Here is a 16,001-nt window from a genome sequence, read left to right as displayed (position 1 = left end):
GAGGGCATTGAGTGCACCCTCAGTAAGTTTGCAGATGACACCAAGCTGTCTGGAAGTGTCAGTCTGCCTGGGGGAGTAGCAAGACCCTACAGAGGGGTCTGGACAGGCTGGATCACAGGGTGGAATGAGGTTCAACAAGCCGAGTGCTGGGTCCTGCACTTTGGCCACAACAAGCCCAGGCAATGCTATAGGCTTGGGGCAGAGTGTCTGGAGGACTGTAAAAGAATCGGACTTGGGAGTATTGGTTGATGTTTGGCTGAACAGTCTTATGAGGACTGGCTGAGGGAGGTGGGATTATTCAGTCTGTAGGAGGCTCAGGGTGAGAGTCTCTTCTCACAGGTGACAGGACGAGGGGAAATGGCCTCAAGCTGAACCAGGGTAAGTTTAGGTTGGATATCAGGAAACACGTCTTTACAGAAAGGGTTGTCAAGCACTGGAATGGACTCCCCAGGGAGGTGGTTGAGTCACCTGGATGTGTTTAAAAACCATTTGGATGGTGCTCAGGGACATGATTTAGCAGAGGATTGTTAGGGTAGTACAGTTAGGTTGTGGTTGGATTTGATGATTTTTAAGGTCTTTTCCAACCTGAGTGATTCTATTGATTTGAAGATTCTGTGACCTTATTGTGCTCTGTAACTACCTGAAGGGAAGTTGTGGTGAGCTGGGGATTGGCCTCTTCTCTCGTGTAACAGTGGTAGGGTGAGAGGGAGTTATGCCAGGGGAGATTCAGGCTGGACGTGAGGAAGCACTACTTTTCTGACAGAGTGGTCAGGCACTGGAATGGGTTGTTCAGAGTTGTGATGGAGTCACTGTGCCTGGAGGTGTTCAAGGAACATTTAGACATTGTGTTGAGGCACATGGTTTAGTGGGAGTATTGGTGATAGGTGGACAGTTGAATTGGTTGATCTTGTAGGTCTTTTCCAGCCTTTGTGATTGTATGATTCTATGATTTATACATTTAAATATTTTTTAAAAATCATTTGACATTGCCTGTTTTCTTTACTGTAAGCTTAATCAGAAAAGCATGTAAAAATGTGAAAATCCAGGTAATCTCCAGCAACTTTCACATTATGTATTAAAATGCTCTGATGTACAAGACTGTAGGAAGTCATGTATCCTACATTGGAGGCTGCATGTTTTATGAGACAGGTCCATGTACAGAAATGGTAGTTTTGATTTCCTCTCTCCATTCCCCCCACTTCTCCCCCTTTTCCTTTCTGTGCTATTGTGGGCTATATCCTGTTTTCAAAGATCTAGTAGAAAATGTATCTATAGATTTCTTTGGATTGTTCAACTCATGAAGCAATTTTATGCAGCTTACCTTAGTTTTCAAATTTTAAAGTATTTAGTATAAGTTGTTACAATGTGGTAAATGATATATATTGGAAACAGGTTTTGTTATGACATTGAACACTTGACAAGAAGTACATCAGATTCAAAGCAGGAATATTACTTTCACGGCAGAAAAAGTAGAGAAGTTTAATATTGATCTAATGATTCATATGATGATTGCTAGGATGTTTTGAATGTCTTTCTAAATTGTGGACGGTGGTCACATGTCTGTGCCTGGAAATACGTACTAGATGAGAATAGTCAATTAAAATAGTTTTGTAGACTGTATGTTAAATAAGCTGAGTGAAGAAAAAAGAGAGCTTTCATTTCTTAAGTGGAGTGAAGTCTATATTTTATCCTACTAATAATTATGGGAATGTATTTTAATTTTTCCCATTGACTTTTGAGCATCCAGTAGTAATGCTTTTTTCTTTTTTTTTTCCAGTAGGAAAAAGGCGAAGCAGTCAAGTTGAATATGAAGTAATATTATAAGTTAATTATACCTTTTTTAAAATCAAGTGAGATTAAATCTTTCCAAAAGCCTCATAGTGTAACATCATGTAATTATTAGCATTTGAATTAGTGCTTAAGGAACAAACAGCATTCTTGAAGTATTGCAGACTGTAAACTTTGCTATGGAGCTTTGAGTGGTGTAATTATTATGAGGACTACTCTGAAAGTAATGCCTCCTATTTTGCACATTGGCCCACAATATCAGAGCTGATGTTGGTATGACAGTAGAGGTTGAGCCATCTCACCAATATCCCATTCCATTTTGCTGCTGTGTGACAGATGGCAGCAGAGGGGCACTCTGACAATGTGGCATCTGACATGGAAATGCAGGTGAAGCAAAGGTGTGGAACTGAAATCCTCCATGTGGGTAACATGGCACCCACTGGCATTCATTGACATCTGCTGAACATGTCTGGAGACCAAGCAGTGGATGTGAGTGGGTCGTGCATTTCAGCGATGGTGATAGTAGCTCATCTTGCAGAATCACAGAATGACCCGGGTTGGAAGGGACCTCAAGGATCATGTAGTTCCAACCCCCCTGCCTGGCAGGGCCACCAAACATACACATTTACTAGATCAGGTTGCCCAGGGCCCCGTCCAACCTGGCCTTGAACACCTCCAAGGACGGGGCATCCACAACCTCCCTGGGCAGCCTGTTCCAGGGCCTGACCACTCTCCTAGTGAAGAACTTCCCCCTAACATCCAACCTAAATCTTCCCTCTTTTAACTTAAAACCATTTCCCTGTGTCCTGCTATTGTCAGCCCTTGAAAGGCTGCAATGAGGTCACCCCACAACCTCCTCTTCTCTAGGCTGAACAAGCCCTCATCTGTGCTGGTGCGGATTACTACAAGTGCATTGTGCAGGCTCTGTGTTCATTGCTGATGAAAATACATAGTTCGTAGTGGTGGCTATGCTGAAAAGCAGTACTATGTGCTGAGGTGTTGCCTTATCAATTAGTATTGTTGTGCTCTTTGTATCTGTTGTAGTTGCCATGGAAACAAATAGGAGGCATTACTTTCAGAGCAACCTATGTATATCCATTTTTGAACTGGATAAACAGTGTGAATTACGTACTGTGGCCTTGAGTGAATTACAGGTGTAAGAGAAATAAGGACCCAGGAGTGTTCCATCGGTGTTTGTTGCGCACAGTAGACATACTTGTTATTTTCCTGCACTAGCAATCCATAGACATAATGTTTCCGTAGATGGTAGAGTGTCAATTGCACGTATGAGTGCTGTAGGTTTATTGAAAGGAACACAATATAAATATAAGCATGAAACCATGATTCGTCCTTGCTCATAGTGTTCTAGTGCTGCCTGAGAAGTACCAAGATTGCACTCAGACCCACAATACCAACTCGATCCTTATTGCATTGCCAGGAGTACATTTTTGGAATGCAGAAGTGTAGCCTCCTGAGTAAATAAACTGTAGCATAATTGGAAGAAGTATAGCATTGCGTTGCTTGGCTGTGTGAGATTTAATCTAACTGTGAAACAAATGCACGTAATAAAATTCTTTGATCTGACTTTTTTTTTTTCTAGTCTCGAACCTGTTGCAACTTGTTATTTCAATGTAAAGTGGAAGGAAATCTTACCCACTATTTTGCATATTCATTGTGAGTTCAGGAAAAGATTTGCATAGCCATACGCAATGGTATGGAAGGAATACCTCAAGACATTTAAACACTTTTAAAATAGATGTTAGCATTTTTCATATAGAAGTAGCTCTAAGTTACTAAGTTTCCTCTTAGGTCACAGTGTGTGCATTTACCAGGGTTTTGTTTATTTACCCGGCTCGATGATGTTGCAAAGTCTGACTTGTTTTACAGCAGTGATCAAAATTGACCTCTCCCAGCATAAAAGATGCTTTGCATACTTGCTTACTTGTGGCTTCAATGTAGTTTCATGATTGCCTGGAAGTGCTTAAGAGTTAAAGTGATACTGCAGGATCTGTAAATCCCCCTTTATCCAGATGTATTAAATCTTACTGGGCCACAGTTTCATGCCAGTTGAAGCAGGTTAACTCTGTCCGGGAGCTCTTGAGAACGAAAGAATGATCACATTCATTCCGCCCATGTTTTGTCTAGGGCAGCAGCCTGAATTTATGCCTATGGAAAAAGATAAGAAGGCTGTGGCTTGCCGGAGGGAGTGCAGTTAATTGCCTTAATGTTTGCTGGTTTGGTCTGTAAGGCATTGACTGTTTTCTTTCTTGGTGCTGTATATTTGGCATTCTGCTCCACACACGATCATGTGAGCAAAGCACTTTTTCTTCCTCAGAATAGGAACTGAAATTGATTTTTTCAGTTTGGGAGCCAGAAGAACTGTGTGTATGATCTGAAGACTTGACCTCTTGCTGTTACGTTATCTGGGGAACAAGTATCCTGTACATTGGGTATCCGCTGCTGTGCTGTTTAACTGTTGAGAGTTCTTGGCAAGTGTGTGTTCTAAGCTGAGACTGTTGCACTGCTGTCCGGTTCCCTTCTGAGAGATTGAACTTCATTGATTCTTGACTTCAAGAGAGACAAGCTTTCCTATGTTCTAAAGGATATCCTTATTAGTTTTGTTTTGGTGTTGTTAGTGTTTTTTCTTTCCTTGTTTTAAGTCTTTTGGGAAGTTATTCCAGGTGATGTTTTGATTATGCCAATTTGGCTGTCTGATGTGCAGGATCAAACTTTAGTTTCTCAACGTTAGCTTGAATATACCTTGCTTTGTTTAAGATTTCTTAGATGAGATCAGGACTGAAGAAATTAAGTGGAAATTGGACAGCATTAGCTATGGGAGCCTGAGAAGAGGCTTTACTTCTGATGATCTGATAAGGTTTCTATTTGAGCCATAAGCTTAGGCTGGCTGACTCTTAGATCTGGAACAGCTAAATGTAGCCAGATTCTGCTCTTCAACATTATGTCTCAAGTCCCATTTATGTGTGCGGAGCCGGTCCCGCTTTGATTCAAAACAACTTCTCACAAGGTGAAATAATACATTGTTTTTGCAGTAACAGAGCTATCAAAAGCAAAAAGAAACCTTGCTTTTTCCATCGTTGATACTTCTAACCCTAGTTGGTTTTTAATAGTGACTGGAAAAATATGGAGTTCTCTGTGTTCTTGAGTTGTGCTGCATGTATCGATATTACAGTTCTCCTAATGCAGGGTGTAAATGTGACAATTTCATTGCTTTGGTGTTGTTGAACTTTGTTTTCCACGTACCTGGATTCACATTGAGGCTTCAGTTTTTGAATGTCTTCTTAGTTTTTCCACCAGACTTCTGCATTCCACAGTTCTCTAAAATACAGGCAGGAGACAACAGGTCAGGCTGTCTCTTCTCTAAATCTGTAATACAGATTGTATTCATTTTATTCCTGTTTGTTACTCCAGCAGGATGAATCACTATTGCTTAAAACTAGCATTTTATTTTTTTGCCTCTCTTTTTTATAGAGCTTCTTCAGCACAGAGCATTACATAGTTGGTACAGGATGACTTGAGTGTGTTAAGAGAAATCCTTCTTGGAGACCATCTTGAAACAGTTCAGAGTTGCAGTCTTTTCTCACTGGTGACAAGTGACAGGACGAGGGGAAATGGCCTCAAGTTGCGCCAGGGCAAGTTTAGGTTGGATATTAGAAAGAACTTCTTTATAGAAAGGGTAGTTAGGTACTGGAATAGGCTCCCCAGGGAGGTGGTTGAATCACCATCCCTGGATGTGTTTAAGAGCCATTTGGATGTGGTACTCAGGGATATGATTTAGTGTAGGGTTGTTAGAGTTAGGGTGCTGGTTAGGCTGTGGTTGGACTTGATGATCTTCAAGGTCTTTTCCAACTGGGTAATTCTATGATTCTTTTTTACTTTGCCCTTGTGGTGGTAGTAACACGTGATAACTTTGTTACGGTAGTTTACTCTCTTGTGCTTTCACAGCTAGCTTAATTCATGTGGGAGCAGAAGCTTCTGGGTAGAATTGAAGTTGTGTGCCATTAAGTAAGTGTTGTTTAACCTTAACCTGTCTTAATGCTGTTTTGAAATTTAAAATATTATGATGATCTGTAAATCATTTCCTCCTTCCTGAAAGACACAGTACACAAAGAAGGCTAGTGAGAAACCTACCGGGGTGTATGTAGGATGCAACTCCTGAATCAGGTCAGTGTTACACTTTTGGAAGGGTGTTTCTAGCTTAGAAGGCATTTTGATGGCAAGAAAGGAACAGGGCAGAAAGCTAGATTCCAAGTCTAGAACTTTTAAAACGAGAATCACATCCGCTGTGATGAGTCAGTGTTTTATTAGCCCCTTAAGAAGGCAGTTCCCAGAATCCATCATGAAGTGAAGCTGCAGTACCTTTGAACCCAGTATTTGTATTGCTGCAGTTATAGGTTTTGCAGTACAGTGCTTAGGAATAAAAAGCTTATCTTCCTGGAGATGCTGGTAAGGTAGGAATCTGTCTACAGATAGTCTTGGGAAAAGTTCATGTTATTTCTTAGCCTACTTGTATGATTTTAGGGAGCTCCATTCTTAACATGTTGAGTATGCTAGAGTCCTGGAGTAGACTGCCTGTACTGAAATATTTCAGTTATTTCACAAGTGACTTTGAGAAACTCAGATGAAAGCTATTCTAGAAGTGAACTGCATTAGAAAATTACATATATTTCTTCATCGTTCCATGATGGAAGTCAAAGCTGAGGTGAGGCTCAAGCATGCTGCTGTCTTGGTGGAGCCCTACCAGTGGCTGGTGTATTCTGTAGTTGCCTTTTCCCAGTGTGATTAAAGTGGCAAGGAGACAGGTGAAGCAAAAACTGGATTCTACCTGTCTTTTATCAGTGGATCAACATGATATAAAGAAATGGAAGAAGGCATGGCAAATCAAGAGCTGCTCAGCTGGCAATCAAAACTGAATGTCAGTGGGATGTATGTGACTTAGCCTCATGTATTGCTTGATGAACAGTGGGGTAGTTAGTATGACAGTTAACAGGTGTTTGTCTGCATTCTGATGCTGTATCAGAACATCCATTGAAAACCTTTTGATAAGGATGGTGATTTTTTTTTTAAACACTGATTAGTATGTTGAAAGCAAATTTGAATATAGTAGTAATTAGCCATAGATTTAATAATAATACAGAGGCTCCATATGCTTCAGCTGAATACAGTTAAGAGTTGTTGGGCTGTCTACTGGTGCAAAATGAGGTGGCACTGCATCAGTTTACATTTGGTTATAGACAGGTTAATTATAAGTAGGTGCAAAGGTTAATTTGGAGCTGAGCCATATTATGTGCCTTAGGGAACTCTAACTCTTAACATTTGAAATTGTATAGTCTGAGTTCAGCGACTTGGAATTCATATTTTCCTGGTTAATGATTCCTATGAAACAGTATTCAATGAGTGTGTCCCATTTGATGTTTTCTCTAAAATGAACGTTAAATTGGGGCTGGGAAATGACTCCCTTATAACACTGTTTAAAATATATAAATTGAACATGACTTGTGCTTACACACACAAGCCTCAACAAAGGCGGCTGGGGTGGGGGGGGGGGGTGCGGGGAATGACAGGAGGAGGACATGTGGGGCTGGCATAGCTTTCTGGTTTTTCATAGACTTCACTGGCTTACTCAAGGATGAGTTAAGCAAAAGAATGAAAAGAGGTGGGACTGAAGCAGCTCACCTTCACTGCTGGGGGAATCAACAGCTGTCAGAGGTTGCAGTTTGCAGTTCAGGGAACCTGGACCAGGACTGCTATTGAAAGCAGCTATTATGCCCTTTCCCTGTCTTTGCTACCTCACTCAGTATGGTAAAATTATAGACTGGACCTACTGAGGAGGGAGGGAGATGTTTACTGCGGTCATAGGGTTAGCTTAGGGCTGTTGAAAAGTACAATGTAGGTTGGGAGAAGTTTGATTTCATTGGTAAAAGCAAATACCTAAAAGCTTCATGCAGGTAACACAGTGGAAATGAGTGCATTCTTGTGGCCAGACATTTGATTTTATTAATATTTTCTACCTAGCAGTCTCTAAACTTAATAGAAAACAAATAGTTAAAGGAGAGCATTTGGAAAAGAAAAAATAAAAAAAAAAATAGATCACCAATGGCCTGGGTTGAAAAGGACCACAATGATCACCCAGTTCCAACCCCCCTGCTATGTGCAGGGCTGCCAGCCACCAGACCAGGCTGCCCAGAGCCACATCCAGCCTGGCCTTGAATGCCTCCAGGGATGGGGCATCCACAGCCTCCTTGGGCAACCTGTTCCAGTGTGTCACCACCCTCTGTGTGATAATCTTCCTCATAATATCTAATATTTGATAAATATGAAAAATGTTTAGATAAGTATGGAATTGTTGCTTTGTCATGATTACAAAATCAGAAAGTAAATCTGATGTCTCCATTTTATTGGCTAAAGTACTTGGTGGGGGTGAGGTGGACTTTTATACTGGGCTTGAAAATTCAGCAGATCCAGGTTTTGATGGGCAAGTGCTGAAAGAAAAAAGAATGCAGGTCAGACATCAGGGATAAATACTGGTGAACTAACAGAAGTTTGGTTGTAGGCTCTGTTAGTCTTAGCTGAAGTAGAAACAGTCTTCCTCAACTCCCACTCATACATTTACAGTTTGGACAGTCAGTAGAATACTGGACAATGTGATAAGTATGACTTTCTTCTGTACTCTTAATCAGGTCACGTTAAGTGGTTGCATTTGGACTGTCTGCTTCTCTGTGGTGTAGAGGTATAATTCTTACTTGGAACATTAAAACTATGTTAAGTATTTCAAATGCTACCTTCTTAACATGTCAAATGTACTCAGTAAATAGAAATAGTAAGTCTAAAATAAAAGATAAAAGCAGTACAGTAATACAGTAGTACTGTTTTTGCAGTGCTCTTTTCCAGGTTCAAATGACTTTTACGTGTGTATATCACTAATGCATATTGTCTTTTTTTTTTCTCCCCAGGTTATGCAATGGTCTCTGCAAGATGGCATGTTCTTGAGTTGGAGCTTTTTAAAGCAAGCATATGCTGGTACTTCAACTTTACTAAGTGGACTATAATTTCTTCTCTCACAACAACTACTTAAGCAGACAAAATTGCAAAGATCTGCCCTGTGTCGAGTATGACAGCCACGACTCGTGGCTCTCCGGTAGGAGGCAATGATAGCCAGGGCCAGGCTCCTGATGGACAGTCCCAGCCTCCCCTCCAGCAGAATCAGGTATGATATTAACAATTGAGTTATCTAGAAGTACAGAGCTTAGTTCTTTAGAACAGTGTTTCTGATCTATCTGAACTGTGAGTTTGTGTAGTGCTAGAGATGTCTAATTAAGTGAGCTCTTTCTTTGTTCTGGGGAGTGCAGAAGGAATTTAAGGAATGAATACAGTACTGTTGGTAAAGTAGATAATGTTAGGGAACACTCTGTTGGAAAACATGCTCCCTTTTCAGACAGTGATGTAGTTCCTTTAAGTGTATTTATTTGGAATATGGAGCTGTCTTGGAATGATATCAGAAGCTTCACTTACAACTGTGTTGTTGAGTCTAACACACATTGGTAAAAGCACTCTGTGACTTTATGCTTGATTCTGTAAAAGCACTTTGTGTATAAGGAGCTTATGGGGGGTGGTTAGTCACTTTTACATCGTCTTCTGCTGAGTCCCCTGTTCATTGTACTAGACTGCCTGAATGACATAGCATGGTTCTTTTGAACACAGTATCCAGCTTTCAAAGAAGAGTAAAAACCTTCAAATATTCAGTATCATAATGCAGTGGCTCTTCTTTCCCTGGAAAATAGAAAAGATACATTTAGACACCGCAGCCCAAACCAGTTTTATTTTATATGGTATTTAGATTATGTTTAATAAATATTATAGATTTTAATATTTATTATTCTTGAGAATCAATGTTACTTGGGTATATGTGTGATGGGTAACCTCAGCTGGCAGGTAAGCCACCTGGTCACTTTCTCTCTCCCCCCTTTATAGAATGGGCTTAAGTAATTGTGTGCTTGTAGCTGGCTAGTAGACAAGTACATTACTGTTCTACTTGGTGTAAACTTCCCGAAAATGTTTTCATGATCTTTTCTTCTGTGCTATTGCTAAAGTTTTTCTACATATAATCATCTTTAGAAGATAGGTAAAATCACAGCATCCATATAGTTTTGATGTTCGTCTTCTAGATAGGTGGTCTGCTGAAAATCAATCCTTTATTAAAAAAAACAGTGACAACAACAACAAAAAACAATTTCTTCTCCAGGAGTGTATCTTAATGCTTAAACTGTACTGACAGAAAGCATATAGCACATTTTATGTCTTATTCTTATGAATAGATCTAAAATGAAATTATTTTACTACATATTTGTGGTGACAGATATACGGTTAAAGTGATTATTTGTATATGTAGACAGTATTTCAAGTATTTTCCCTACCAATTTTAGACGTCTTCACCTGATTCTTCAAATGAGAACTCTCCTGCTACCCCGCCTGATGAGCAGGGCCAAGGAGATGCTCCACCTCAGCTTGAAGATGAGGAGCCTGCATTTCCACACACAGACCTGGCAAAGTTGGATGACATGATCAACAGGTGCTTTCACACTTAATGCTTTTTTTTTCCAGTGTGTGAGGATTATTTGTGAAAATATTTTGGTAGTGGAAGCAGGATTTGTGCTTCTCTGATTCACTGGTTTTCTTGAAGTGCTTCTTATTGGGTTGGAGTTTGAAAGAAATGCTCGTATTGGGTTTTGTGGGATTTTTTTTTTTTTTTTTTTTTGAAAGTGAAGCCTTCATCAGAACCGCAATTGAGGTACATGGTTTTGTTTTGTTTTTGAACATAGGCCTCGATGGGTTGTTCCTGTGTTGCCGAAGGGGGAATTAGAAGTTCTTCTAGAAGCTGCTATTGACCTGAGTAAAAAAGGTAAGCTGAAAAGGGAATGATCATTAACCTAACTGACAAGTGATAGGACATGAGAAAATGTGTATTGGACCAGGTGACAAACGGTCTTAGGTTGTGCCAGAAGATTAGATATAAGGAAGCATTTCTTTACAGTTTGGGAAGGGGCAACCCAGGGATGTGGTTGAGTCTGCCTCTTGGAGGTATTTAAGGCATGCTTATGTGCCACTGAGGGATGTGGTTCAGTGATAGAACTTGATGGATCAGTTGGATGATTGGACTTGATGATCTTGAAGGTGTTTTCCAATCTAGATGATTCTACTGTTTGCTATGTAAGCTTTTTAGTTGTGAGAATTTTTTGAGTTCCCAGTGGAGACTTAAAAGTTCTTAGTATGCGAGTGATGCCTAAAGTTAGATACTTTCCTAGTGTTTCTATACTTACCGGTTGTGTTTTAATACAGTGACATACAAAATGCCTGTTCCTTCTGTGACATAGCTAGACTATCACTTCTATGATGATAAAGGTTATACTTAAGCAGTTTCAAGAGTAAAAAGCTGGCTGTGGTCAGGAAATTTGGAGTTACCCCAGTTTGTTTTCTGTCTCTTCTTTCTCTGGAGAAACACAAGTTGGATTGCACCAGTGTGGTCCAAAATAGGATAATGATGCATTGTTGCTAACACTGATTTATCAACTGGAGTTGCATTTTAAATTGGCTTTCTTTGCATTTAGCTGGATCTGGCAGGAATTTTAAGGAGACTGTAGACCTTTTTAAGAGATCACACCTGTTCAGGAACTAAAGAAATTCACCATTCTATGTACGTAGGCTGCTGAAGGCAGTGCAGTGAAAAGAAATTTTCTGCTTATGATTCACGAGAGAGATGTATGTACTGCCAGCTGTTAAGTCATATTAAAAAATAAAACACACAAATACAAAAACATGTCAGTGTAATGCAATGAAGTAATATGAGTAGAATGAGATTTTTGGCTGCTCTTAACATCACTGTTCTTCTCAAAAGCGTCAGACGTTGCCGAAAGTTCTCATACAAAGAGACTTTTTCTTTTTTTCCTCATAAAGCTATGAAAAACAATGGGAATCTATGCATACTCTTATGTGAAAAGTACTTCTGCATTGCTGTTTAATTGTTCCTCTTGCCCTCTGGATGAATTTATTTATGTTAACATATAGAAGGCTTATTGGCCAAAGATAAAACTAGGAAAGCTGTTAGGAATAGTTGTTCTCTAACCATTGTCTTCATAGTTAAATCCTAGATTCTGTTTTTACCTGCCTTTTGAAGTTACACCGTGACTAATACAGTCCTTTTCTGTTTGTTTCTTTAATATACTTTCCAGTGTTCGATGTATGTGGTAGGGTGCTCACTGGCTGTAATAGGCACTGCTTTTCTAGTTCATAACTAGATTGACACTGTTTCAATAAGTAGCAAGAAGAAATATATAAAATTATTTTTATGAACTTGAAGTATATTCTATTACTTCAGTAAGATCTGAAATGGCTGCCCATCTGTGAATGTTCTTAACCTGAGTTCTGTTTCAAGAGAGAACTGACAGGAGAAATTGAGAAATAACAGGCCGTTTGAACTACCTACATTTCTTTTATTGCATTCTGTAACTCTTTAGATCTCACTACTTCACTTATTGTAATTTGTTTGTTTAAGTACCTTTTTCTAGTGGTTGTAGGTCTTAAGTGGCTTTTATTCCTCATGTTGCCAGTAGCCATTGGCACTGGCTTTCTGGAGGGACTCTGTGGTAGTTTCTTTCTTTGTGACCCCGTCTTTAAAAGAAAATGGCTGCATTCTCTTGAAATTGTTTCAGGAACTGAAATTAAAATGAACTTAATAGAATTGAAAGTATTCATAGAAACACAATTTCATCTCCACATTCAAGTGCAGTGAGCATATTTGACAGAGATTGTGACTTACATTATTCCTGACAGATGTTTGTTTGTGGAAAATTAGCTTTTTGTGTGTTGGCATCAGTGGGTTATTCTTCATTAAGTGAGCCATAAGTCCATCAAGTGATACGCTGGAGGAACTTCTTGAAAAATAGCATTGAACAAGAATGATGTTTATCTTCACATAATTCTGGAACACTTACAAACTGTTTCAGATAAAATTTGCTCCATAAATAATTGTTATGGTTATTTGGATGCTAGAAATTTATAAGGGAAAAAACTTGTTCTTGGTTCTGTTGTTTTTCAAAGGCTGAAATATTCTCTGCTCTTTCTTCTAAAACTCCCTCAGCAGCTCTGTATTGCTTTGTTCTTTGTAATGTTTGCATTCAGTTTCTAACATACTGCCAAAACTTCGCTGTGCAACACACAGAAATAAGATACTAGGCAACTTTACAACTCAGAGCATATTCAAACTGAAATAAAAACTCACCGCACAGCTTAAACCTTCCATTTTGATCCTGAATCTTTGTATCGGATGGATGATCACGAAGGCTTGTAGAGAGGGAAATAGTAGAGAGGAGGGTCCTCTGGCCTCAAAAGTATGTTAAAAAATAAAAATAAACTTCTTTTTTTTTATCTGAATGAACATCTGCATTTCTGTGGGACCACCCTTGAGTTCATTACTGAAACTATCTTCTGCATTTTCTTAGAGTGCCCTCGCTTTCCAAAACTTAGCCAGTTTTGTTGGGCCGGAACCAATTGAGCAAAATGATCAGCAGATTCAGTGTGATGCTCTGGTACAGAAGGACTCAAGTATTCCTGCTGAGTTCTTGAGAGCCTGCAAGAATCTGAGTGTGATGTGGATCCGCTGCGCTTGTGAGCAAGTGTGTGTTCCTCAGAGCTCACTAGCTCCAGGTTACTGTTCTGCAAGGTCTAAGTCCTTGTCAAGCCACTGAAACGTTTCCTGTGTTGCACTGCCTGAGGCTCCTGGTCTAGTGGGAGCTTTGGGTTGCCATAGCAATGCATGGAGCCAGCTTAGGTCTGAGGTTCCAGCTACAAAGTTGTTTAATCCAAAGTCCTGGAGAGGAGCTGGGTGACGTTGTGTGGGGTTTTGATGCTCCAGCTTTTCCTCCTCCAGTCCCCCTAATTACAACTTCCTTATACTGTGTTGCACACCACATTATTTCATGCTCACTTTTTCTCTCTGCATAGTTGATTTCCACCACCTCTCTCTAAATACTTAGTTTGGCACTACATGCATGCACTTCTCAGTCATTTTCCTTATCCTTCTCTGCCCCCGGAATTTGGAGGAAGGGAAAAAAAAGGCTGCTTGTGATCTTACTGATAATACTGAATCTGATTCAAGCGGTAGATGCCAAGTAACTAATGTAATTAGTGGCTCTTTTCTCAACACCTTTGAATTGCTGAATGCTTCCTCTTCCAGTCTGTCTTCTAGGGCTCCTGTTACTATGATACTCCTGTCCTTGTAGATACTCAGCCTTGGTTCCTTCCATGAGTACCATATGTTATTTCAAGAGTTTGGAGCACTGTAAGCAGAGGTGGAAGGTGACTACATATCTAGTCACACAAGTTCTGAGATTCTCCATCTTACCTCTTTTTCCAAGTTTACTGAAGCACAGAAGGGACAATACATTTCTGAAACATAGTCTATTTTAGTGTTTTTTGAACCTGGTATGAAAAGTCTTGCTAATTGAAGCTGGCCCACCACTGTGGGAGGAGATGGTGCTTGAAAGATTTAGGGAGATGTTAGTGCTGTACTGGTACTCAAGGGAGCATTGAAGTGACTTGAAGGCATGCTTTAAATTTGAGTTCAAGAGCTAAGTTCATTGTTGAATTTGAAAGGAGCATTTCCTCTAGGTCACAATGAATGATTTTAATGTCTTCTCTTGTCTTCTTCTTTGTGTAGAATGAATTTGTAGTATTTACACCCTTGAGTTTGTCATGTTCTTTGTTTACTTCCAATGCTGAAGTTTTAAGCAGCATCTGTCTAGTGTTCTCTTTTTGTCATTTTGTTGTTGTGATTCATGGCCTCTTATTGCTGGTCTTAATGCTTCACAGTGTAGGGATATCAGCCATCCAGACTACAAGCTACATAGAAAGTTATGTGGAATTTCTGATATTGGGCTACACAGTGTGTGTCATGTACCTCTGGTAATGATAAAAATGCTGGCACAGGTCTCAACATGGCTCTCTGAAGATTCTTGCTTTACTCAAGCTGCTTGAGAGCTGTACCCACCATAAACGTGTAGGCTGACAAGCGCTGTTAGAAGAGTTTGGAAAGTCTCTGTAGGATGTAATAACACGCAGGACAGAAGTTCCTCTCAAAAACATCTGTCACACAGTTATTTGTGGCTGTGAAGAACTTTTGATTTGATCAGTGAAATCAGTCCTTTGAAACCAGTGGAACTTTACCGTCAGGAAGTATCATTAATAAGTTAAAGGTAGAGGAGGAGGAAAAGATGACAGTAATTCTTGTGGATCTGGATGCTGTGGGTTTATTGAATGCTAAAATTACCTGATTTAACATAGAACTTGTTCTGTAGAGAAACCGTGTGCAGCTCACTGTTTTCTTTAATGTGCCCAGAGGCTTTTCTTTTATGCAGTGTGGACTCATGCATATTGGATATGTTTTCTTGTTGACTCTTAGCTCTATTTTGGTCTTTGTAATTGAACTTTCAGAAGGGAGACACAGTTTTATACTGGGTTCTAAACAACTTGAGCTTTTTAAATAAGTAAAAGAAAGGTATGGAGGACTTGTACTTAACTTTAAATTTCGTGCATGTTGGATTGAAAAGGCTTATGACAGTGCTGGCATCTAGTTATATCGGGTTCTGGCAGCAGAACTATAAGAAACCATACTTCAAGTGACAGTGGCAGAAGAGAGGATTCTTCATGTTTAATTCTGCAAGTCAGTTGTGTCTGGGAAGTTGAACAGGTTTCTCCTGTTCTCTCACTGAATTTTACTGGTTCACGGAGAACACAGAGGCCACACTGAAGTACTGGGCCCCTCAGTACAAGAGAGACCTAGATATACTAGAAAGACCTCAGTAGATGGCTGCCAAGATGATAAAGGGACTGGAGCACCTCTCCTGTGAGGAGAGACATGGAGAGTTTGGACCGTTTAGGTTGAAGGGGAGAAGGCTTACGGTAATCTTTTCAACATGTGTTTGTGCCTGAAGGGAAGGTACATAGAAGATTGAGCAAGCTGCTTTTCCATGGTGCATAGTACCTGGAGAAGAGGCACCACAAACTGGAACACAGGGCACTCCATTTGAACTCCTGGCAGCACTTGTGCACTGTGCAGATGACGGAGCACTGGTACAGGCTGCCCAGAAAACCTCCTCGTTGAAGGTCTTCTAAAGCTGCCTGAATATGGCCCTGGACACTCT

The 16,001-nt window shown here is 40.0% G+C and overlaps 1 protein-coding gene across 4 annotated transcripts in view; it reads left to right on the top strand.

Annotated features, from left to right (window-relative positions):
• The window catches only part of USP9X (ubiquitin specific peptidase 9 X-linked), an 88,521-nt gene that overhangs the window by 15,333 nt on the left and 57,187 nt on the right, over positions 1–16,001 (top strand). For all 4 annotated transcript variants that reach the window (XR_014939859.1, XM_085530198.1, XM_015884801.3 and 1 more), the window contains exons 2-4: positions 8,760–9,013; positions 10,230–10,375; positions 10,626–10,705. Coding sequence is in view for 3 of the 4 variants with exons in the window: in XM_085530198.1 (XP_085386324.1) it covers positions 8,918–9,013; positions 10,230–10,375; positions 10,626–10,705 (322 nt within the window). In the remaining variant the exon portion in view is untranslated. The remainder of the gene's footprint in view (positions 1–8,759; positions 9,014–10,229; positions 10,376–10,625; positions 10,706–16,001) is intronic.

This window comes from Coturnix japonica, chromosome 1 (assembly GCF_054131305.1).
Source record: "Coturnix japonica strain WE chromosome 1, WE-NBRP24, whole genome shotgun sequence".
NCBI lineage: Eukaryota > Metazoa > Chordata > Aves > Galliformes > Phasianidae > Coturnix > Coturnix japonica.
The sequence above is the reverse complement of the archived record's forward strand: the minus strand, read 5'-3'. Positions and strand labels throughout refer to the sequence as shown.